A 24,537-nucleotide genomic window follows, 5' to 3' on the forward strand; every position below is an offset into this window, starting at 1 on the left:
GCAGTTATCCATCTGACAGTAATGTTGCAGCTATTCCAGGTGATACAAGAGCTAAGGCTGTGTCAGAATGTGATCGAATGGCTGCCAAAATTAATTTAATTAAGAAGATTTTACCAGTTACTCCTGGCACATCTAAGAAGAAAGTTTCTCCCACCCCATTATTGACGGTTTGCATTACTTCGTTGTAAATGTGTTTTTGATCAATATATAGTTTTGTAATATGTAATATTTGAATGAATGTACAACAAAAGATCATCTGTGTTTTTCCCGGCGCAATTCTACATCAAACAAAGTCGCAGCAGATCGATTCGGTGACGTCATTCCCAATTGACTGAGAACTTTGTTTGCAATTTCTAAGCACAAATTTTCAATCTGTATCAATGCCTCATTATAAATTTCTGCTGTAAAATCCAGGTAGGTATTTGCAATTTCATTGCGTTTTTTTATGCAAAATGCCTTCGGCCATGTGTGATTTATATTTCTCCCATAACTCTAATGGAGATGAAGGGGTACAAGTTGTCAATATGATGGCAAACAATGCACGAATTTGAATTGAATGCGATGTGTTACATGCATCATTAATGCATTCATCCCCGTGTCCGTCATTCTCCAATAAATTCAGTGCTTGACATGCACTGCAAAAAGTGGCATGTGTAACACCATTGACAATTTTTAAGTGCTGGAAAGATGTTGGACCAGGGGCATTTACCAACAGCATGCACAGAAAAAAACATTCATCTTGTTTGGGATGAATAGTATAAAGTGGGCCTATTATGTTTTCTTTGAAAATTCCAGTCCGTCTACTCTATCTCCTCGTTTGCGTAATTCAAATAATTTTATACTCCTATTCCATGTGTAATACATGGCCACTTCCGAATAGAGCAGTGTTGATCCAAAGGAGTCATTTTGAAATAACGTGAAAAAAAAGCCGTTAATGTTGTCGCCGGGGGATTAAGAGCTATCTGTTGCACATTTGAAGCTGTGAAGTAAACATGTTGTCCATTTTCTAAATGTACTGATAATTTAACAATAGCTGGACTTCGTTCATGTATGGGAAATGAAAGAATGAGCGATACAGCTTCATTACTGCTTATGTATCTTCCAACTTGAAACTGTGCAATTTCATCGATATGTATGTTTGCATTCCTAGCATTTTCTTAACTTTTCAAACCAAAAACTGCCATATCGCTGCCTTTATCCACAAACTTGCAAATGTATTTGATGGACTTAACTGAGTTACAGCATTCCACATTAATGTGCGATTTGTAGGCTTTTGAAAGCAAAGGTGAATATAGAACAACCCACCGGTTATCGACTTCAATATCACCATTGCGCATTTGTATGATTGCTAATTTACCGCCATTATCTGTAGATCTTCTGTATAAAGAATGTCCATCATTTCCTGTAACTGTGTCTGATAGTAATGCCCGAGGATATCGCTTAGAGCATTTTCCATCTTTCATGCATGGTGAATTTGGATTTAGTATTCCACAAGGTCCATGTATCATGTTTTGTCACAACTTCATGAAAATCTTTATCAATGGCAGCATCAGGTAGTTCAGCACATATTACATTGTCGATTTGATCTGGACTGATTTTGTTTTAGAGCCAGATTAGTATGTGTGAGTGTGGTAATCCTCCCTTTTGCCACTCCACTGAATACATCCAGCAGCACACAGACCCAAAGACTTTATGCTTAACAATGAAATCTATTAGCGATTTCAGCTTTTGTCTGAAAAAAACGTGCTGTGATATCATGCCTATAAACTGATGATTGTCCAGGAAGTATTAGTTGCTGTATATCATCCCAGGCAGGGTTTCATGTAAAAGTAATGAACAGGTCAGAACGGCAATACTTACGAACATATGAAAAAGCATCCTGAGTGTACTCATGAATATGACGTGGACTACCTATATATGTAGACGGCAAAATTGTTAGTCTACCAACGTTTGTAGTATTACTATCAATTTGAATTGAATCTCGCAAATGAACATATTCTTAGGACGAAGTTTGGACTGATTCAAACGTAAGAATAGCAAACGTTCAGATTCAATTTTTACGTACATGTGTACGATGTATTGGTGGAACAATTGACAACATTTCAGAATGTGATTTGTTTCATTTTCCCCGAATCATTAATTGGTATGAATAATAGTTCATTGCGCTGAATTTCTTATTTGTTTCCCCACCATTTACCGGATTTATCATGTTAACATTGAAATGATATCCATCAGCACCATCCCAGAAAATGATTGGATATTGAAGAGCATCATAGCATCGGTGAGTTTCTGCAATGTTTGTTAATTGATCATTTCCCCTATGAAGGACAATATCCCTCGGTTGAAATTGATTTCCAACTATAATAATTGCCACCTCATCTATAGTTAGAGCATTGAATCTTCGCACGTGTTCTCCAGCAGGAGCTTTGTCAGCACGAATAACAATCTTGTGTGTATCAGATGGCATCATTTCAATCGCAGTTTTGAATAAACGCACTAAATAGTTTTTATTATGAAGCATGTCTTGCAGTTCGGAAACAATGGACCTTATTGTTCCAGTTGACATTCCACAACATGCATTCAGTTCATCATTGTTATCACCGATAAAATACAGTTGTAGGAATCTATGATGAATGTCTGGACAAGGAAGCAGAGATCCAACCTTATAGTAAATCTGTCCCTTAACTTTAAAAGTTGGCATGAAATGTGCTATAATGATCTCTGCACCGAACGACGTCATTTGGAAGCATGAGTTGTATTTCCTGATGTTCGATAGAAAATTATTTGATTCAGCAGTATATCCAGCAAGCAAAGATTTTAATGGTTCTGGTGGTTCCTCAAGTCGAGGTAGTTTAATTTTTCCATTGGCACAGCACAATCCTTTAATTTCCCCCTTAAATTTCAGAGCCTTGCAGGAGGGACACACTTCAGCCATTGTGCCGATTTGAATCTGGTGACTCAAACTGTAATTATCATCAGGGTCGTAGTGGAATGCAAGCCGATCCAAATCTCTGAGCATGGAACCGATTTGACGCTGAGCTGCAGTTTCTCGTTGACGTCTTTCCGCATGGCGCAGTTTCTCACGTTCATTCCGTCGAGATTGAAGCAGGTCTGTATTACGGGATTGTTGTACCAGTAACCTTGCTGCCTCAAGTCTGGAAGCACGTCGTCTGCTGCTTCATTGGCACGTATCAAAATCAACCGTTGTCTGCTCTGCTCGTTTGCCGTTGCTCGTTGTTCAGGATTTTGACTGCCAACTAATCGCCGGATTGAATTGGCATTGCGGGTACGCCGACCAAAGTGTGATCTGTAGCGGGACATTTTAAACAGAAAAAACTGTAACACCACCGGTACTTATCAAGAACGACTTTATATCGAAAAAACAGCCAAATGGAAAAGGGGGTGTTCTAAGCAGTAAATGGACAAATTGCGAATGTAAGAATCAAACAAAGGAAAGAATAATGTTTTTTTGTTTCTGGTACATATGTAAAGTGACGTAATAGTAATCCACGTGCATTTACTGTTTATGTTAAAAATAAGGAAGCATGTAGAAAAAATTGATTTACAGAGTTATTTTGTAAGAAAATTATTAAAAAACGGTTTTAAAATATAGAGAAAAGAAAAAAACAACAAAAAAGAACAAAAAACATATAGCGAAATGAAATAGAATACACTGAGATAAGGCAATTATAGACCGCAAAAAGTAATCTATAAAGAAAAAGCAGGATAAAAAAAAAAACTAATGCAAGTAACGTTGGCGGAAAAAAGTTTGTTTAAAAAGACAGGCTGCATTAAAAAAGGAATAAATACAATGGTTTATATGTAAATGTAAAGTGAACAAACAGTAATGCAAGTGAATTCACTGTTTATGTAAAAAAAAAGGAATCATGTAAAAAAAATAATTTACGGTGTTTTTTGTTAGCAATTAAAAAACCGGTCATATAAAAAAGAGAAAAGAAAAAAATATACATCGAAATGAAATAGCAAACAGTGAGAAAAGGTAATTATACACCGCAAATGTGGAAAGTAAACTGTAAAAAAAAATGGAGGAAGCAAAAAAAGTTGTGGGAAAAAAATTATTCAATAAGGTCTAAATAGAGAAGAGAGAAAAAAACAAATAAAAAACATGGAAAAGTAAACAACACCGCATAGTGTACAAAATAATATTTAAAGGAAAAGGCAGGCTGCATTAAAAACGAATTAATTAATACAATGATTTGTATATAAATGTAAATTGACGTAACAGTAATGCAAGCGAATTTACTGTTTATATAAAAAATAAGGAAGCATTTAGGAAAAATTAATTTACGGTAGTTTTTTTTTTGTTAGCAAGTTAAATAAACGGTTATGTAAAAAAAACGCTAATGGGTAACGATAATGTCTAATGGATGAGCAGGCTGTAAATAAAAACGAATTAATGTAACTTTTTATATAAAAATATAACAGGGTTAATGGAATACTTAGCGATAATGAACGGCATGGAAGAAACCGAAAGTATGTACACTAAATGTCCTCGACCGAAAACGGAAAGTGACGGTGGCGTTAAAAAGTTTTTTTCTAATATGGTAATATTTTTTAAATGTTTAATATGTATAAACACAGTTAGGTTAGATAAAATAATTGTTTACAAATATGAAGACAAACGGAATTTTTCGAAACAGCTTTAGTTTTTTTGCAAGAAATTAAAAAAACGGTTGTAAAAATAGAGAAAAGCAAAAAAAAAAAAATTAATTAAAAATAAAACAATCAATCAAAATGAAATAGCATACACTGAGATAAGGCAATTATACACGGCGAATGCAAAAAGTAATCTATAAAGAAACCGCAGGTAAAAAAAAAACTAATGCAACTAACATTGCCGGAAAAAAGTTTGTTTAATTTGATCAGAATAGAGAAGAGGAAAAAACAAATAAAAAAATGGAAAAGTAAACGACACTGCTAAGTGTAAAAATTAAGATATACGGTTTATATATAAATGTAAAGTGAACAAACAGTAAAGCAAGTGAATTTACTGTTTATGTAAAAATAAGGAAGCATGTAAAAAAAGTTACGGTATTTTTTTGTTAACAAGTAAAAAAAAAGGTCGTATATAAAAGAGAGAAAAAAAACAATCCATCAAAATGAAATAGCAAACAGTGAGATAAGGTAATTATACACCGCAAATGTGGAAAGTAAACTGTAAAAAAAAATGGAGGAAGCAAAAAAAGTTGTGGGAAAAAAATTATTCAATAAGGTCTAAATAGAGAAGAGAAAAAAACAAATAAAAAACATGGAAAAGTAAACAACACCGCATAGTGTACAAAATAATATGTAAAGGAAAAGGCAGGCTGCATTAAAAACGAATTAATTAATACAATGATTTGTATATAAATGTAAATTGACGTAACAGTAATGCAAGCGAATTTACTGTTTATATAAAAAATAAGGAAGCATTTAGGAAAAATTAATTTACGGTAGTTTTTTTTTTTTGTTAGCAAGTTAAATAAACGGTTATGTAAAAAAAACGCTAATGGGTAACGATAATGTCTAATGGATGAGCAGGCTGTAAAAAAAAACGAATTAATGTAACTTTTTATATAAAAATATAACAGGGTTAATGGAATACTTAGCGATAATGAACGGCATGCAAGAAACCGAAAGTATGTACTACTCAATGTCTTCGGGCGGAAACGGAAAGTGAGGGTGGTGTTAAAAAGTTTTTTTTCTAATATGATAATATTTTTTTTTTAATTTTTAATATGTATAAATCAGGTAGGTTAGATAAAATAATTGTTTACAAATATGACGAAAAACGGAATTTTCTGAAAGTTTTAAAGAATGCGAAAAATACTTGCAGGGAACAAAAAAGATAGCCACGATATATCGTTGATACGTGTGTATTCAATGGTATACTTAGCGGTAATGAACGGCACGGAAGAACCCGGAAGTATTTCCAGTCAATGTCTTCGGCCGAAAACGGAAAGTGACGGTGTCGAAAAAAAGTTTTTTTTTTGTAATATGGTAATGTTTTGTAATTTTTAATATTTAAAAACACAGTTAGGTTGAATACAGACATTGTTTCCAAATATGATGACAAACGGACTTCTAAATTTCTAGTTCATCAACTTTGAACAAACCAGACGTTTCATATATATATATATATATATATATATATATATATATATATATATATATATATATATATATATATGGGCATGAGTGTTTTTTTTTCCAGTTTATTTGTGCGTCTCAATGTAACGAACAAGCGAAGAGCATAGCGACCCGAAAGAAATTAAAGTAGAACGGCGTTCTCGTATCATTCGAATTTAAAATATGTCAGAGCTTTTGTTGGTCACATTTTTTCGCAAATTTCAATTGTAACACAACCCTCTCTCTATTAAATCTAAACTAATGTTTTGCTTTCATTAGCTAATTCTTGAACAATTTTAGAAAACATATAATGCTCCTATTTAAGAAAAGTACTTATTTACGAATTGATTAAGTTGTTTTCATTGTGATGAAAGTGATAAACATCAATCAAAATGAGTTCAAAATAGTTATTTCTAAAATGAATATTTTGCGTACTATGAAAAGTCGTCGTCAACTATGCTCACTACAAAGACTAGTTCAAAATAGTTGTTTGTTTGCATTCGCTAATCATCCGCTTAAAAATAAAAAATAAAACAAAATTTAAATATATGGCAACCTTGCAGAATTTGACCCGAATCGTCGGAATTTTCCGTCAATTATGGTTAGAAATCGACCGGTAATCTCCAGGTTAAGTCGAGCATTGCTCAAACTTTGAAACGCTAATAAATATTATTTTGTATAAAAATATAATTTTTATATAAGATTTTGAGTGATGGGCTATTTTGCTGCTTTTAAACATCCGTTGACAAAAATAATTTGTAAATTTTCTTGAACAAACTTTGTACTTTTATCTAATAATTTACAGTTTTCATAAAATCATTCATCGTTTCTTATACAAAACAACTACTCTTTACAAAAATGTTTTTCTTTTATTTTTTAACTATAAGTTTTTCTTACTAAGTGTTCTTTTGCCTAACCAATTATGGTAAAAAGTAATTCATCTTATCTTGAAAAAAAACAACTTTTAAAATTAAAAGAAAAATAATAAAGATATAAAAACATAACAAATGTACCTTTATATATATATATATGTTTACATATATTTATTTATATATATATTTATACATATATATTTATATATATATATATATATTTATACATATATATTTATATATATATAAATATATATATATATATATATATATATATATATATATATATATATATATATAAGTCGGGGAGTTAAAAGAGGAGAATAAAATCTATTGTTTAAGATGGTGATTATGATGATAATACAAAGCTCAACAACTTCTATAATGTATCAATTCGTCTTAGGTCAAATAATCTAAAAATTGCCATTTGGCTACAGCAAACAGTAACAGGCTCTTTGAATCACTATCATATCCGGACGATGTATTTGTTCCAAGTCATGTTTAGCCTAGAAGCTTGAGTGAATTACTTTATAGTAGTTTATCATTAGCCATGTTTTCCTCACAAAATTACTTATATTTATGTATCTGTTTTTATTTTTTAATATTTCGTTGCTTGTTGTTCATTCAACAAAGACCTGATTAACGGCTTGGCATTTTGTTTCCACCCCCGGCCTCAAAAAACTTTCTTCAACTGGATATTTTCTGATTTATCGAACTGTTATTTTATTGTATATTCTTCTATATTTTTTATTGTCTATCTCTACTTGTTTTTATTAATTTTTACTATTTCCCTTTCTGTCACGTGATTGTTTGCAAATGATATTTTTGCTTTTTTTACTCACTGTATTCCCTTACAATTTTATTCTTTCTATTCTCCTGTGTTTTTATTCTATATTCAATAACTACGTGCCCCTTAGAATTATTATTACCTATTATTATTCACTAATTCTTATATTTTTACAACTACCCACCCATACTCCTTGCCAGTTTTATCCCCTTATTCTATTATCTGTTTATACTCTATCTTACTCAATTTAAATCTTCGTACACTGGAATAAGGAATAAATGGTAAAGCCAATTCCCGAGCTTGAACAGGTGATTTTTCGATCTATATTCGGATACTCTTCCATTATGCTAACAATAAATCTGTTTTTTAGACGAAATTATTCGATGACATTTTATTATCTCCCTTTTCTCGGTGTAATGTAAATTATTTCCCGATAAGAATGTAAACATATTTTAACGAAAGGATCTTTTTGATATTCAAATTATTATCGGATGTATTTTTGTGCATATCTAACAACACTGTAAAACATAAAAATTAGCTTCGTGTAAAATTTACAAAAAATTAGATGTTTCGAAATCTGTTAGGAAGGAACTCACACATGCACACTCAAAGTGACTTTTATATAATAGAGATAGGTTTATAAGTATATATACTTACACACAAACAAACGCTACAAAAGTTAGCATTAACTGTGCTTATGCAGAAATATTTGGCATCTCGGTGAACTGTTTATATGTTTTAAAAAAAGAAAGTATGTCTGTGAAAGCAAAGATTAAATTTGAAAAGTGGGTTATTGATAAACAACTCCCAGCTTGGGAACCATTTTGATCAACCTCTTCGATATCAAATTCACAATTAAAAAAATAAATCCTTGCATCAAGAATAAAAGAGTGGAGATAAAAAAAAACAAAGGAATCTATTGTATCATACGAGTATTCGCGTTTCACGTTCTTTTACTCTTTTCCTCGCTTTCTTTTAATTGTAATAATTCTGCAAAGTGTTTGATAACTTTCACATATTTCGAGTTAAAATGCATTTCCCATTTTATAACAACTTCTACTCGAGACTTTTCATTCTTTCTTAACATTATTATTTCGATTGAAAGGGCAACTAAATTTCCATCAATGTTTATTAAACTTTTAAATAGAAACAAAATCAAAATATTTATATCATGGAAAAGAACGCTTAATCCCTACATATAATAAAAACGTCGCAGTTCTTCTCTGGACAAAAATACCGTAAGTTTGCAACAACAGATGCCACATAGAAATTTATGATGTCGAGACTATTAGCTACTACATTATGTAATTTTACAAATTCATTATAGACATCGTACATTATATCCTAGTAGAGATATCATCACTATCGCCATTATTTTTAGAGGAAGTTGTTTCTATTTCCCCTCTATTTTCTAAGTCCTCTCCGCCACTATTCTTCACCCTGTGTGTTTTTACTTTTTCTACTTTCTTGTGTCTACGCAGCCATTAACTGGTTACGGAATATATACACATCGCATAGTCTTTCCATTTTCCACTGCACAAATAATCAGGTCTCCCTCACTGTATTTCGATTGGCTGAACTCTCAGCATTCCTACAATCGAAATTAAATGTATCAATGTCAAAAGCCTCTTCAGATTACATACATACGAAAGAGATACCTTCTGACTTATTATTCATAGCATAAAACACACCGATTATCTAATGTAGCAGTTCATAAACTACGCATTACACTTATATTTGCACATTGATTATTACCGGTCGCAAGCATTTTAGTAAATACATACTGCTTTTTCCTATTACTCAACGAATCAAACGCTGCCGCCTTCTTCGGCGACAATATTCCGTAATAACAAAAAAAAAAAAAACCCACTTGAAACAAAAAACATCATAAACAATTTTTACATAATATTTATCGGCCAGGACAAACCCTTTCGCTAACATCTAGTTTCTTGCACTAAAAAACTGTTTCGAAATTATTTCTGGGACACAACAAAATTAAAAAGAACTTTTCTGCAAAAACAAATAAAAAATGCTTAAAATATATTTATTGAACACCAACAAATAACATTTTTTCTTAGCAGACTTTACGGTACGTTTGAGTTCTTTTTTCCATGTTGATATTTGTGAGCTTGAATGATAATTTTGTCTTCTACGCATCATCGTTGCTGTGTGTGCGAGTGTTCCTTCGACAACGATATTGCGTGATAACAAAATAAAAACTACTTATACATAAAAAAAACAACATCAAAACACATTTCCTGCACATTATTTATCGGTTAAAACACACTTTTGCTAACACTTATTTGCATGCACAAAAACTGATTACAAATTATTTCTTTGACACAACAAAAACCAAAACTTTTTTTCAAAAAACAAAAAAAAAAAAACGTTACTTAAAATATATTAATCTGACACCAGGAAACCCCACTTTCTCTTCGCGTAAATTACGGAATGTTTTGCTTTATTTTTACATGTTGATCTTTGTGCGCTTGATATACTTTTTCTTTCTACGCACTGTTGCTGTGTGTGTGTGCCATAAAAATATTAGGCCGCATAAACCTGCGCACACGTGTGTTTGTGTTTTGACACATACATATACGTGTATGTATTTGTTTTTGTATGCTTGCGTGCGTATGTTTGCGTTTGTGTGCCATTAAACTATTAGGCCGCATAAACTTGTAGGAGCGCGTGTTTGTGCTTATACATTTTCTTTGTTTTCTAATGATATATAACACTTTGCGAAATATCAAAACATATTTTCGAACCAAAATTTGAAACTAATAAATAACAACGATTTATATGAACACAATTTCATCAATTCTTTAGATGTGTTTTATGATATTAATAAGTATCGTTATGTATAACATATCGTTTTTGTTTGTACGTAGAAAATAAATACGAAATAAGCATGAATTGAAATATCACATTTTATGACCGAGCAACATTAAGCGGCCTGCCATTATTTATATATATATATATATATATGTGTGTGTGTGTGTGTGTGTGTGTGTGTGTGAACTGTTTATTCAACTCGAAAAATGATGTTTAATGCCATACAGTCGTTAAGGGCTACCAACAGGAAGCAGCTTTGCAGGCATACTATGTAGGGGATTGGGTAGCGGGATGGCTGTTCATATGACAGTCGAACTTTTGAATGTCAGTACAGTAAGTCAATCAGCAGCCTGGGATGGGATTTCAATGTCTAGCAGATCGAGAGAATAAACTTTTGGTGTAGAAAGCTAGGGACCGATTAGGTTGGCGACTTTTTCTAAACCCTCTCTAGTAGCGAGAGACTAGTGGCAGATGCACCAGCTCAGATGTGACGACATAACTTCAGGCATGCTCGAATAGTGACTTTGTAGAGATACAGAATACTCTCAGGCGTGAGACGTTACTTAGTGATTAACTCAATGTATTTGTTCCAATTCATGTTTTGTATAAATGTTTAGCCTAGAAGCTTGAGTGAATTACTTTATGGTAATTTATCATTAGCCATGGCAATCAGTGATTTAGATTTACATTTGAAAATAATTTCATTAGCCATGGCAATCAGTGATTTAGATTCACATTTGAAAATAATTTCTGACGAGGACGCATCACAGAACGTCTGAAACGCGCGTAAAAACGATTTCAATGACTTAAAAACATTGGCCTTCGGGACAAGATCAAAGTGTAGTATCTGTTCTTCAGATGCTGCACTTCTATTTCTTGTTCTCTTTCGGTGGAGGAGAAATCCTTCACGACTGAGACAATTTTTTATTTTTGTACCTTTTCTCCACGTTAAAAAACGACCCTGGTGTCTAACTCTGTCCCGTGGGGAGGCATAGTAAATAGGTACAATGATCCAGACATAATTCTCAATGAAAAACCAAGACACGGAATAATAAAATAATGTTAAAAAATACACATTGTTGGTGACTACTCCCTTATATATATATATATATATATATATATATATATATATATATATATATATATATATATAGTAATTTATAAAATATATATGGCGATTAAGCTACACTGAATATTCTGCATTTCATCAAACTATGTTGAGGATTTCTAGTTAGCCAATCAGCTTTCTAGTATCCACCGCGCCCCTTCCTATCAGCCAATGAGCATACATTTTATCAAACAAAGGATCTGTTTTAGAACTAGGTTAGTGGTTTTAAGTAGACGTTCTCCTTTGTTTTTACATATAAATATACCTATGTGTACACACATACATGCACATATATACATATATATACATATATATACATATATATATATATATACATATATATACATATATGTGTGTGATCGTTTATGTATATATTCATGTTTATCTAATTTATTTATTTGTTTGTTTTCTATTGTTATTGTTAGTTTTAAAGCTATTTTGTATCGCTATCCTAGAGTAAGTTTTATTTTGTGAACACAGTCGTTTGCTATTTCTCGCCTACAGTTTAATAGATTTTGAGGTTCTTTAAAGTACAGGATAGAAAATTTTTCATGGAGGCATAATTTACATGTGTCGTCTAAATGTCTGCATGTGGTAGCTTGTCTCATTATTTTCCATTCGACTACCGGCGAATGTCCGCTTTCTTTGAGTTCCCAGTATTTATTCGATAGTGTTGTGTTCATACGGTGTTTTTTTAAATTTTTGAATGTACTTTTGTGGTCATAGTATCGGGTTTTGAAATCTAAGGAAGTCATGCCTATGTAATATTTCTTGTTATTCGTGTTTTCTTTCGCAAATATTGTTGCTTGATAAACTACGCTTTTTGTTAGACATTTATTTTGGACTGGGCAAAGTGTGCGGTGTCTACAATTGCATTTATCTTGTTCGTTATTAGTATTTTTATTTATGGTATGGTTGTTCTTGTCCGGGATTGGTTTGTTGTTGTTATTATTATTATTATTATTATTATTATTATTATTATTATTATTATTATTATTATTATTATTTCTGCTAGTGTTGGTTTTATTTCTGTCATGGTGTCTACTTTTTTATTGTTTATTTTGTTGTTGTTTACATTGTTTTCATTTAGTATTTTGTTATTATGTGCTTTAATTATCATCTCTAAATTTTCGCAACAACTGTAAGATAACTTCAAGGTATTTTTATTGAAGATTTTGTGTAAGGGGTTGGTTGCGGGGAAAGTGTTTTTCAATAAGATCTAGAAATTTCTTGTCCAAGTTTTGTTTTTAACATTTGATTGTATGGGGCCGTATACCAAATTAATTTTTTTTTTCTTCCATTTTTAATTTTATTATAGTTGTTGGTGTTTTGTTGCTTATATTTGATATCGATATTTTTGTATCCACTATTTTTTAGGGCTGTTTCGTAGATATTGGTTGACCTGTTAAATGCATTTTCATCGCTTGAGTTATTACTAAGTCTACTTATGATCGAGTTAGGAATATGTTTTATAATTGATGGTGGGTGGTTGGACTTAGGGTTTACGTAAATTGGAGTAGCGTTATCTTTTAAGTATGGTTCATATGTGTTTTTATCTAAGTTTAACGTGACGTCCAGGAAGTTTGTTATTTTTATGTTAACTGATACGTCCGCTTTTAGGCCTAATTTTTTAATTTCTTTGAGTATGATTTTCTTAAAGTTTTCTCCCTTGACTTTGTTGGAGTTTTTTATTATAGCTAATATTATTATATTAGTGCGGGTTCTTGTGTAATTTTGAGGTGTTATTAGTGTGCGTTTTGGCTGGGTCAGTTGTTGGGAATTTGTGTATGACGTGGATATATTGTGGTTGCTTCTTTGTGTGTAGTTGTACCTGTTGTATGGATGTGTTTGTGTATGGTGTATGTTTCGTTTCTTACCTTTGTTATGTGATCTCTGTGTTTGCGGATATCGTGTAAGAGTGTTCTGTTCCTGGTTGTCCTTGTATGTGTTTGTCGATTGTTTGCTTCTTTCTTTTTCCGGCAGGTTTTTTAGCCAGGTTATTTTCCGTCCAATGATTTCCCTGGATTTTTCCTCCTCTTTTTTGCATTCAGAATCCCAGAGTTCCAAGAGGGGTTGGTGTGTTTCCTTGGGGCAAAGTTCCTTGATTTTTTTAAATATTTTATTTTCAATTTCTGTGTACTTCTCCGTAGAGTGTACTTCCTTGTCTTCTCTATGTCCAGCATGCGTTAAATCCTACATAGGCGCTACAAAAAACCTTAGTAATAGAGTAGCCCTACACCGATCCAACATCAAAATCGCGGAAAATAGACACCTACATGTATCACAACATATACACACATGCAGTGGAGGCAGATTCGAGATAATGCCCATCTTCCAAACTGACAACTACTTCTACTTGCTAACACAAGAAAAAAATTTCATAGCAAAGTTTAACCCCGCCTTAAACATCTCTCCATAATTATACACATAAATAGGCAAAACACAAAATACACTTACACGCATGCATACTTGGGTAGGTGTGCACCCTCACACACGAAACAACAAAAAAAGCACAATAAGACACACACACACACACTTTCGCGGGTGCGCGCGCCCATACCCAGTACAGTGCCATTTCTTTTAACTAAACAAACAACTAGAAATTATACGTATGTATGTGTATGTACGCGCGTGTGTGCGTGTGTATATGTGTGTGTGCGTGGGTGTGCACATATGATTGTGTATGCGTGTGTATATATATACATATATCATCTGTTATCTATGCTACATCTTGTTTGTATTTATACGTGCACTTATGTTTGGGTGACCGAATCCTTGTATGCATATGTGATTGGATTAGAAAGGAAACTTCAACCAATATATACATAAGGTGGGATGTATGAATATGTATGTGTGTGTGTGTGTGATTGTGAGTGCATGTGCCCATATATATATATGGGTGGATGAGTGTATACACATCCGTATGTATGTGTGTATATATATATATATATATATATATATATATTTACATATGTATGCACATGTATGAGTGGGTAAATGTGTTCGTATGGATATGGATATACGCGTATGTGTGAGCCCCTGCATATATCTGTGTGTGTGCATGTGTGTGTATGTGTATGTGCATACATAGTATGTGGATGTTTGTGAGTGTATGTGCGTGTATGTGTGTGTATATATATCTTCTACCTATTCTCCATCTTACTTGTGTGTGTGTGGGTGCGTGTACGTATGTCCGAATGATTAAGCGCATATATACATGCGTGTTTTGGTGGGGGGGAAGTATATATATATATACATATATATAAAATAAAAAAATGAAAATAATTGTTAGCGGTGGATGTATGCGAGTACGTGTGTGAGTGTGTAGGTGGGTATGTATATATGTATGCTCCTACATATATTTCTATGTATGTGCGTGTGTGCATGTATGTGTGCCTCCGTACGTGTGCGTGTACATGTATACATGTACATGAATGTATATGTATGCGTGTGTGATTGTGTGTGAGTGTATGCTATACATGGGGAAAGAAAGTCTTTAAAAAGAACCCTAAAAAACCCATAAAAACCTTCACCATATGGACTAAAAAACACTCTTTGAAAATAACTTTCACCGGACACAGTTGGAGTCAGAATGTCTGAAAAACATACTTAATATCAGCGGAGGTAACTCTACAAACTCCCATTTTAAAGAAAAACTTTTTACGAAAACATCTGAAGAGAGCACACCCTAAACTCGAAACGCGTTATAAAAATATTTTAAAATAAAAATATGATGAAAACCTTAAAAAAAACCACAATTGTTGATGGCTACACTCTTTTAAATATATATATATATATATATATATATATATATATATATATATATATATATATTACTCCCCAAAATACTTCATCATTTTTTATTATATATTTTATAAATTGCCTATGAGGAAAAATCATAAGCGATTTTGAAATATGCGTGTCACTTTAGCCTAATTTTTTGGCATCAGCTTGTAAATAGATCGAATTTATCAATCAATGCGTTATTTTATGCCTTTTCAAAATTGTAAAACCTACTGTAGCATAAAGAAAAGAACTTATGCGTGTCAATGTATATTTTAGCCCGTTCATTTTTTTTCTTTTCAGAATTTAGCACGTTCAAACTTAAACACTGTTTGGTAAACACTGCAGTAATTTATTGTTTGTGTTTTACATTAGCGTCACTGACATTTGCCATATCTTACGATTAGTCACGGCTTTACAGCATTTGGTCGTTAAATCTAAAATACATCATTACGTAAGGCTGTTTTCATTCGAAATTAAAAAAAATATAGTCATTTTCAATAAAAAAAACACTGATATATCGATTCAGTGATACATTCTATTAGAAAGATAATGTCAGTAAATGTTAGATAATTATTAATGAAATTTGCTTCTCCTTTATCTTAATTATTTGCAATATTTTAATTTTGTACAAACACTTATATATAATGCATGTAAATATTATTTCGTATCGAATATTCATTATCAAAACCATAAAACAAATGATTATCTCATTAACCTTAGAACGTTTAGCGTAAATTATAATCAATTTATTTATCAATGAGTTTTTATGGTCAAATTATTTCCACTTCAATATATTTGTTTTATTTATTTATATAAATACATTTGTCTTATATATACTATATTAATTATTTCTTCAATAAGATTAAAATTCCATGTAAACAAACCAAAATATTTTATTTGATACATCCTAACGTTAGAATTCCTAAAATGGTTTCTTAAAATTATTTAAGTGCTATAAATCACAAATGTAGAATGTTTACGTAATTGATACGCTCAAAACTTGCAAAGAAATTGCCAATTAATATATATATATATATATATATATATATATATATATATATATATATATATATATATATATATATATATATCAGCCCGGCGTTGCCCGGGTGTTTGGAGGTGTATGTTGAGCAAAAAAAAAAAAAGAAAAAGTGGGAGTAGGAAAGCAGGCTCGAACCAGTACCGCGAAGAAGGAAAAGAACGGGAAAAAACGCTGACGTCTTTGCTGTTACAACTACCGCAAAATCAGAAGTGACTTGTTCATAAATGAAGGCTAGACAATCGAAAGGAGAGAATGACTTTCAAAGATATCGGCGAAAAAAGAGACCCCCCTGTAGAAAAGTGCCCAGTTGAAGGTGAAGATATTAATGATTTTAGCCATTTTTTATATTTGTCGTCTGAAACGTCGAACTTTAAAACGACAGGAAATTTTTAGGCAGACATGCAAACATACATACATACATACATATATACATTTATATATTGGTGACTAAAATTTTCGACCTAAACCAATTAAAAAGCTTGCCCTATTTCTGAATACCCTTTATGTAAAATTTCAAATGTTTACACCAGAAATTGTATGATTAATTTGGTAGAGACCGAAGCGGTCACATTTTTTAAACTTTGACCCCTATTATGACCCCTTGGAATTTATTGTTTTGGGCTCAAATTAAGTTATAAAATTAGATCTATATCCAAAGAACCTATATCTAAAATTTCAAGTGTTTAGAACCAAAATAACGAAGAGTTTGGTAGAGTTCTCAAAGGTCAAATCGTTGAACTTTGACCCCATAATAACCAGTGTTCTGATCGAAAGCGGATTACAAAGATTTTCCTAAATCTCCATACCCTTTATATCAAATTTTGAGTCTGTAGACTGAGAATTTACAGAGTTATTGTGTAGGGAAATGTACACAGACAGACACACACAGAGATATCCACTTTCATGTATATATATATATATATATATATATATTATTTTTTGAAAAAATGATTGCATATCTTTATAAAAATAGGATGATTTCTCCTTTTCAACTTTACAGTATAGTTTCACAAACGCCACGTTAGTACAAATCGAAAACGGTCATACTACATGGTAATACTGGATGAATGTTTCCGCTTTCTTCTGCAACCTCGAAAAGCTACATTATTTCTGGAAAGAGAACTATTCACAACAAGCTCTATCAAATTATAGTAGGAGTATAACACCCCACTTGAAATTTTCTACTATGACTTACCCAGTTAGAACCAGAGCAATTATGTCATGGTTTACGTTGCCGTAATTAGTTGGTTTTGCACTTACTTATTTCCTACTTCTCATTTGCTGCGAAAATAATCAACGGCTCTTTACAAATTCAGTTCTGATTAAAACGACAGTTTCTCTGGCTACTTACGCATACAATTTTATTTTAGAATTCGAATTTAGCGAACACCACAGAATGTATTAATTTGCAGTAAACATAACTGCCATCATGTCTATTAGTTATCCGCTTCGGTCTATTACAAACGCACTTCAACAGAATCGCACTTTAGATGGTGTCTCTTACATTTACTTGCATGTAAACGAATCTGCTCGAATGTGGATGTTTTGTGAGAGTTGTGCCTGACAAAAACGAGAGAATAAATGCTAAAAAAAGCCTATATACAAACTCAGACCACATTTCCTGAAAAAAAGAATTTCCCTAAAAAGGCCAAATGTAAAATATCTCTTAATATGCTCTATAGACAAGGTAAATCGTTACATCAAAGCCGTTATCTCTGGACTATAGTAAAGATGTTTACTCCCAGATATTTGCGTTTTATTTTATTTTATAGGATACTTTTATAACAACATTCTCTGTGCAGATGAAGTCATATTCGTTTTGTATAGGCCTTCGCTTGACATTATTTTCTTTTCATAGATACACTGGTGCTAACAGACAGTAATAATATATTATACAGTTTACATATTGTTTAGATCGTACTTTGAATTGTCGGTAAAGTCGCAGCTGAATACCCCCAGCTAGATTTCCCCCCACTCAAAAATGAGATTCTTCTTCCTTGAAACACAAACACTATTCTTCTTCCTTGGAACACAAACACTATTTCAGAGCTCATTAAAAAAATAATTATATATATATATATATATATATATATATATATATATATATATATATATATATATACTAGCAATCGGTGCCCGGCGTTGCCCAGGTGTTTTGAAGTGTATGCTGAGGAAAAAAAAGGTCAATTTTTTTAAACTTTGACCCCTATTATGACCTCTTAACATTTATTGTTTAGGGATCAAGTAAAGTTAATAAGTTAGATCCATGTCCAAGGAATCTATATATAAAATATCACGTGTTCAGACCTTAAATTGTAGGAGAAGTTTGGTAGAGTTCTCAAAGGTCTAATTGTTGAATATTGACCACTTACTCGCCAAATTTCTGTCGAAAACCTATCACATCGATTTTCCCAAATCTCAGTACCCTGTATATCAAATTTCGATCCTGTAGGCTTAAAATTGACAGAGTTTTAGCGTAGGGAAATGCACACAGACGCACAGACACACACAGACACACACATACACTATCACTTATACATATATATATATAAACATAAACATCATATATATAAGGACGCCATATATATAACAAAAGACCATTATTTACTGAAGTGAAAGGAAAACTCGGGGGAACTTTACCCAGAAATAACTATTAAATCAACCACAAACCCAAAGTCTACGTGGCAACACTACCTCCAATTTTTCCCCCGCATTCCTTTCAATCACGTTCATTCAAACGCAAACTGGCCAGAAATTGCGTAATTATTTTTACATTAAACTCATACATGAACTTGATTCCTTAATTCAAGTTCTAAAATAGTTTGTTATAAGTATTCACTCTAGGCGGATTGGACCGGTTGCGTAGAAGGAGAAAGTGTTATGGGAATATTAAGTCCTTCGTCGCATGATGTGTCAAAACAAATTATCCAACTTTTTCGTTACAAGTTAAAATAATTTTAAGTCTCACAGTTCGTTATTAAAAAACACCTTCACAAATTAAGTTTTTTTTTTAATCGAAAATTGTTTCAAGTGTATTTAATGTTGCTGCTTCTACTGCTACTAGTACTACTACTACATCACAAAAAATAATAACTAGAGTTAATCTTGAAATTTAATCTACATTTTAAATGTTTTATCGTAAATTTTCTTTTTATAAAATGTTTACAAATCCTTAACATTTCAAATCTTAACCCTTTTACTTGTCATATACTGTTTGCTATTATGTAAATAACACATTGACCAGCTTTTTGGTAATAGAATCTGTTGAATTTAATAGTAATTTTTTTTACAATTTTTAAAGTTCGTTGCTAGAAAAACCTCAACATAAACGGTTTAATTAAATAGGAAATGTTGTCAATATTTTTAATGTTCCTGTTTTCACTGTTGTTACTTCTACAATATTCATCCCCATCATCATCAGCATTATTATCATCGGTCGCAATATTTTTTTCTGACATAGAGTACCAACACACCTTTGCAAGTTTCGCTTATGGGTCATTCACCAGCAGCATTTTATTAATTTTCTTTTGTTTTATAAGGATATGCACATTTTATTTTAATGATCATAATTTATTATAAACAAAGGTATAAATTAAAAAATTCCTAAAAACACAAAACAAAAAAAAATTACCTCAGTCTATAAGGATCCATATTTATTGCAATTGTTCCAGGATTTATTAAAATATTTCGCTATAAACATATTTTATCTCTTGCTTTCCTTTATTGTGAAGCGCATGCGATTTTTTTTTTGCCGCTATGTGTCTTTATTTTATTTTATTAATATTGTATTTCATTGCTAGGAACATCTATTTTTCACTTACAACCTCTTCATGAAATAAAACTAAAATCAGCTCTTTACGAAAATGCATTAAATAAACATAGGGGTACTTTTAATAGTATGTTCTGGCTTTATATCATCATTTTACTAGGCAACGCCGGTACGCAAGTCTATATATATATATATATATATATATATATATATATATATATATATATATATATATACTAGCTGTACCCAGCCACGCGTTGCTGTGGCTAAGTTTGTTAAAATAGAACACATTCCTCAAGAAAAATTGCGTTTTGTTCGTTTATTTACTTTTATTATTTTTTGCATTTTTGTAATCAATAAAAGTTATTTTTTTCCCAATAAAAGATTAATTTTTTACCATAAATTGTTAGGTGAAAGTTTTTTTTCAGGAAAGCTTACACTTTTCTTTTTAAAGAAATTTGGCAGTACAGGTTTCTCTTTGAAAACGGAATTTTTATTATAAAAAGAACAGATAAATGCTTTATATGAACACTGTAAATAGTTATGTGAATGTAGAGAAAAGGCTGCTTCTTTTTTTCAAGCGAATGTACAAATTATATTTTTAACAGATGTTCAGAAAATAAACAGAAAAATACTTCCATCATTAATTATGTAAAAAATAAATAAAATGTTGATTTAGTGTTTCAACATTATGCTTATAAATTACGATAAAACTTGCTGAGTATGCGCTGTTTTACGGTTGTTGTAAAAATGGAACGGAAACTTAAATTTCGCTTCGTTTTAATCTTTCTTAATTTTTTAATTGTGCCCCCCCAAACGAATACAATCAAAACAGTAATATTCAACAGTTGTACTTTATATATATAAAACACAAAATATTTATTAAAAAAAATGTTAATAACGAAAGGGAAATTATTCCATTTTTAAACGAAAAGGTCAGTTTGGTATATCTTTTTGTTATTTTTTACATAAGTCCAGCTTACCATTCACATTGGAAATGTTGACATTTATAGGTTGTCGAGTACGTTTACAACGAATAAACACTCCAATCTAGTAAATGTATCAGAATTTTTATAGGAATTTTTGACACCCCTATCACGAAACTGTGAATAAAATATTAAAAAAACTCGTAATTTCTCTTTTAAAAGTGGGTTGATTATTTTCTTTATGTATTATACTTCCAAAATAAACTATTAAAGTTGTTTTAAAAGTAATAGAAATATTTAAAAATTAAAAAAAAAAAACAGTAATGAATTTTACGAACCCAATATTTTTCAATTTTTAAACTTTAAAAATCTATCAAAATTTTTCTATTGATTCTATTTTTACGATATTTTCAGGGTCAGTGTGTAATTTTATACTCTTTCCAATAAACCGAATATAATATTTTAGACAAACGTTTTTTTTAATAAACGCCCCCTATTTTTAAGTGTCTATTAAAAAGTGAATAATTAATTTACTCACCAAAGTTTTATATATCACAAATTGAAGAGAAAAGGTCAATAAGTAATATATTCAAATTTAAAACAGAAAGTAGTGTTTTTTTTAGAAATTTACCTGTAAAGTTCGAAGTTTAAAACATTTTTTTAAAACCACGTTGTTTGTTTTTTCTTTTGTTTTTTTTATGAAACCTTGGTCTTTGCTCCTTTTATTGAAAAAAAATTAGGGCTTCAATTACATTTTTTGAGTAGTTATAAGCTTGGAAAGACAGGGGGTCGAATAATTCACGCCTCTCATTTTGAAATGTCTATTAAAAAGTATATAATTTACTCACAAAAGTGTTATATATCACAAATTGAAGAGAAAAGGTCAATAAGTAATATATTCAAATTTTAAAAAAAAAGTAGTGTTTTTTTTTAGAAATAAACCTGTAAAGTCCGAAGTTTAAAACTTGTTTTTTTAAAAACACGTTCTTTGTTTTTGTTTTTTAATGAAACCTTGGTCCTTGCTCCTTTAATTGAAAAAGAAATTAGGGATTGAGTTACATTTTTTAGGAGTTATAAGCTTGGAAAGACAGGGTGGAATTATTCACTATTTTCACGAAATTTCTGACACACCTACCAATCTACCCATGTTAAGAACGGCTTTCGGAATAGACACCCCTAACCTTGCCAGCATACCCGAAAAGCTATAAAAGTTTACGTGTCGAATGTGAACGATGAGTTGGTCGTAATGTAAAAATGTACCGAATTTACAAGGGAACGAAATTCAAATTTCCGTTCCATTTTTACAACAACCGTAAAGTAGAGCATTCTATGCAAATTTTACCTAACTTACTGTATTAATGCTATTTTTTAAGCAAAAAAATATTTAGGTGTGGCTATAAATTCCTAAACTCATTTCACCCTAAATAATTTAGGTGACTGAAACAGGAATCTAATTGAATCTTTAATTTCCTGAATACTATTCGAGAATTCATTTTTCTTCGAGTTATATCGAATTCATTAATACGGACTTTAGGGGCTTTTTTCGTAATGTTACTGTAAAAATTATTTTTTATTGTTACAAATGACGATGCTTTATTTATATAAAAAAACAAAAATAAATTCTTGCGTTTTTTATTTACTACTAAAAACCATAACTTTAGTAAAAGTATCTTTTGTTTAAACAAAATAAAACATTTTCACTAAGAGTTAAGTAAAAATAATTAGTTCATTATATTCTGCGATCATTATTTGATAAATACCGCAATTTTCATTAAAATTCGTTAATTTCCTGATTTTTGGTGAATTTTTAAGTAAAGGAAGGGGTCAAAATGTTTATACACTTTGAGCGTCGGCATTTATTTTGCCTGTACCTACCATTTTTTGATGAATATTTGATAGGAAAGCGACAACGTGTGGTTAATTTAAATTAAATTTCAATCACATGGTTACATTATCAATAATTATGTGATTAAACCCATTGAAAATTTACCGATATTGTAAACGCATTTTGTTTACATTAAGCCTGTAGTGTTTTTCTTTATTGATGCAGTGTTGAAAACTGAGATTTAAAAAACCCGCGAGATCAGGAGAAAAAATGTCCAGAAAATCGCTAGATTTTTAACTTTTATCATCTGAAATTTTCAAAAATCGCTAATCCCCCCCCAATAAAAAAATCCATATTTTAACTTCCTACCATAAAAAATTATAAATATATTATATTCAATATATAAAATGTTTCGTGTTTTCTCACTATATGTTTCTGGAATTATATTGAAGCGGTTAGCTCCCCAGAAGGCTTACATATTTTATCAGCTAGTTTTACCTGTTTTTTTCAGAGAGGGTACTTTTTTTGCAGGAAACAAATCATAAACTCAAACTTTTTATAATAAAAGTTAAATTGAAATATACTGCAAATTAAACATCACAATAATGGTGCAACATATTTTGAAATTAGAAAATTAAAAAAAAACGAAAAACTTTGTTTTAGCATGTTTAAAGTATTAAAGTTGGTAGATAATTAAATTCTACTGTATTGGTATAAGTTTGTTTTCTTTGCTGTTGTTTCTTGCTTTTAACAATTTTCGACTAAATACTTCTAAATTAAGCAGGGTTGCTTAGATCGTATTTTAAACTAAACTTCGAAGGCTGGAATGCGCCCCACCTAAAATGTGCTTGGAAAAATCAATTTTATAGCGAGATTTAAGAATGGATAGCCGAAAAAAGGTGAAAAACAAAACAAATAATCAATAAATGATTGTTACCAAAGGCAATAAATGTTACTTTTTTTTACTTACATGAATGAGTTTATTTTATGTTTTAAAGTATTTTCAAGCGCTTTTCTTTATTTTTTAATCTAAAATTGCGGGTGTGTGGGTGCGAAATATCTCTAGATTTTCTAAAATTCCCCGCTAGATTGCAAACGAAATCTCCAGATCTAGCAGGAAAACGGCTAAATTGGAAACACTGGTCACGTGACATGAAGCGGTAATAAATAATTGTCCCTAAATAAAAAAATGACCTATCGGTATAAAGAAAACCACCAATTCATCATAGAAAAATTAAGTATAATGTTATAATTAAAAAGAAATATATAAAAACACACCTGGATATAGTAAACATATTATACCAAAACGTGGAAGCCATCCGTCCAGTTGTTTTTTAGACTATTAATTGCGATCGAAGCAAGAGTTACATTTATATATATATATATATATATATATATATATATTGTATGTGTGTGCTATATCATTTTTACATTTAATGCCACGTAAGTATGCATAATGTA

At 31.1% G+C, this 24,537-nt stretch overlaps 2 protein-coding genes across 11 annotated transcripts in view; both read right to left on the bottom strand.

Annotated features, from left to right (window-relative positions):
* The window catches only part of LOC145247346 (calcitonin gene-related peptide type 1 receptor-like), a 987,580-nt gene that overhangs the window by 913,409 nt on the left and 49,634 nt on the right, over window positions 1–24,537 (bottom strand). Inside the window, exon 1 of one of the 10 annotated variants that reach the window (XM_080109019.1) lies at window positions 13,606–14,320. The exons of the other annotated variants lie outside the window; for them this stretch is intronic. The gene's annotated coding sequence lies outside the window, so the exon portion shown is untranslated. Of the gene's footprint in view, window positions 1–13,605; window positions 14,321–24,537 lie in introns of those variants that run through there. 10 annotated transcript variants of the gene reach the window in all.
* Window positions 2,120–2,740, bottom strand: LOC145247179 (uncharacterized). Its single transcript, XM_080108817.1, has one exon. It carries the CDS (start codon window positions 2,738–2,740, stop codon window positions 2,120–2,122), a length of 621 nt encoding a protein of 206 aa, XP_079964943.1.

Source organism: Euprymna scolopes, chromosome 25 (genome assembly GCF_053919585.1).
Source record: "Euprymna scolopes isolate OS-2025 chromosome 25, ASM5391958v1, whole genome shotgun sequence".
Taxonomy (NCBI): Eukaryota; Metazoa; Mollusca; class Cephalopoda; order Sepiida; family Sepiolidae; genus Euprymna; species Euprymna scolopes.

Coding starts and splice junctions, on each gene's coding strand:
- LOC145247179 (XM_080108817.1), bottom strand. CDS start 2,740: ATGACGTCGTTCGGTGCAGAGATCATTATAGCACATTTCATGCCAACT.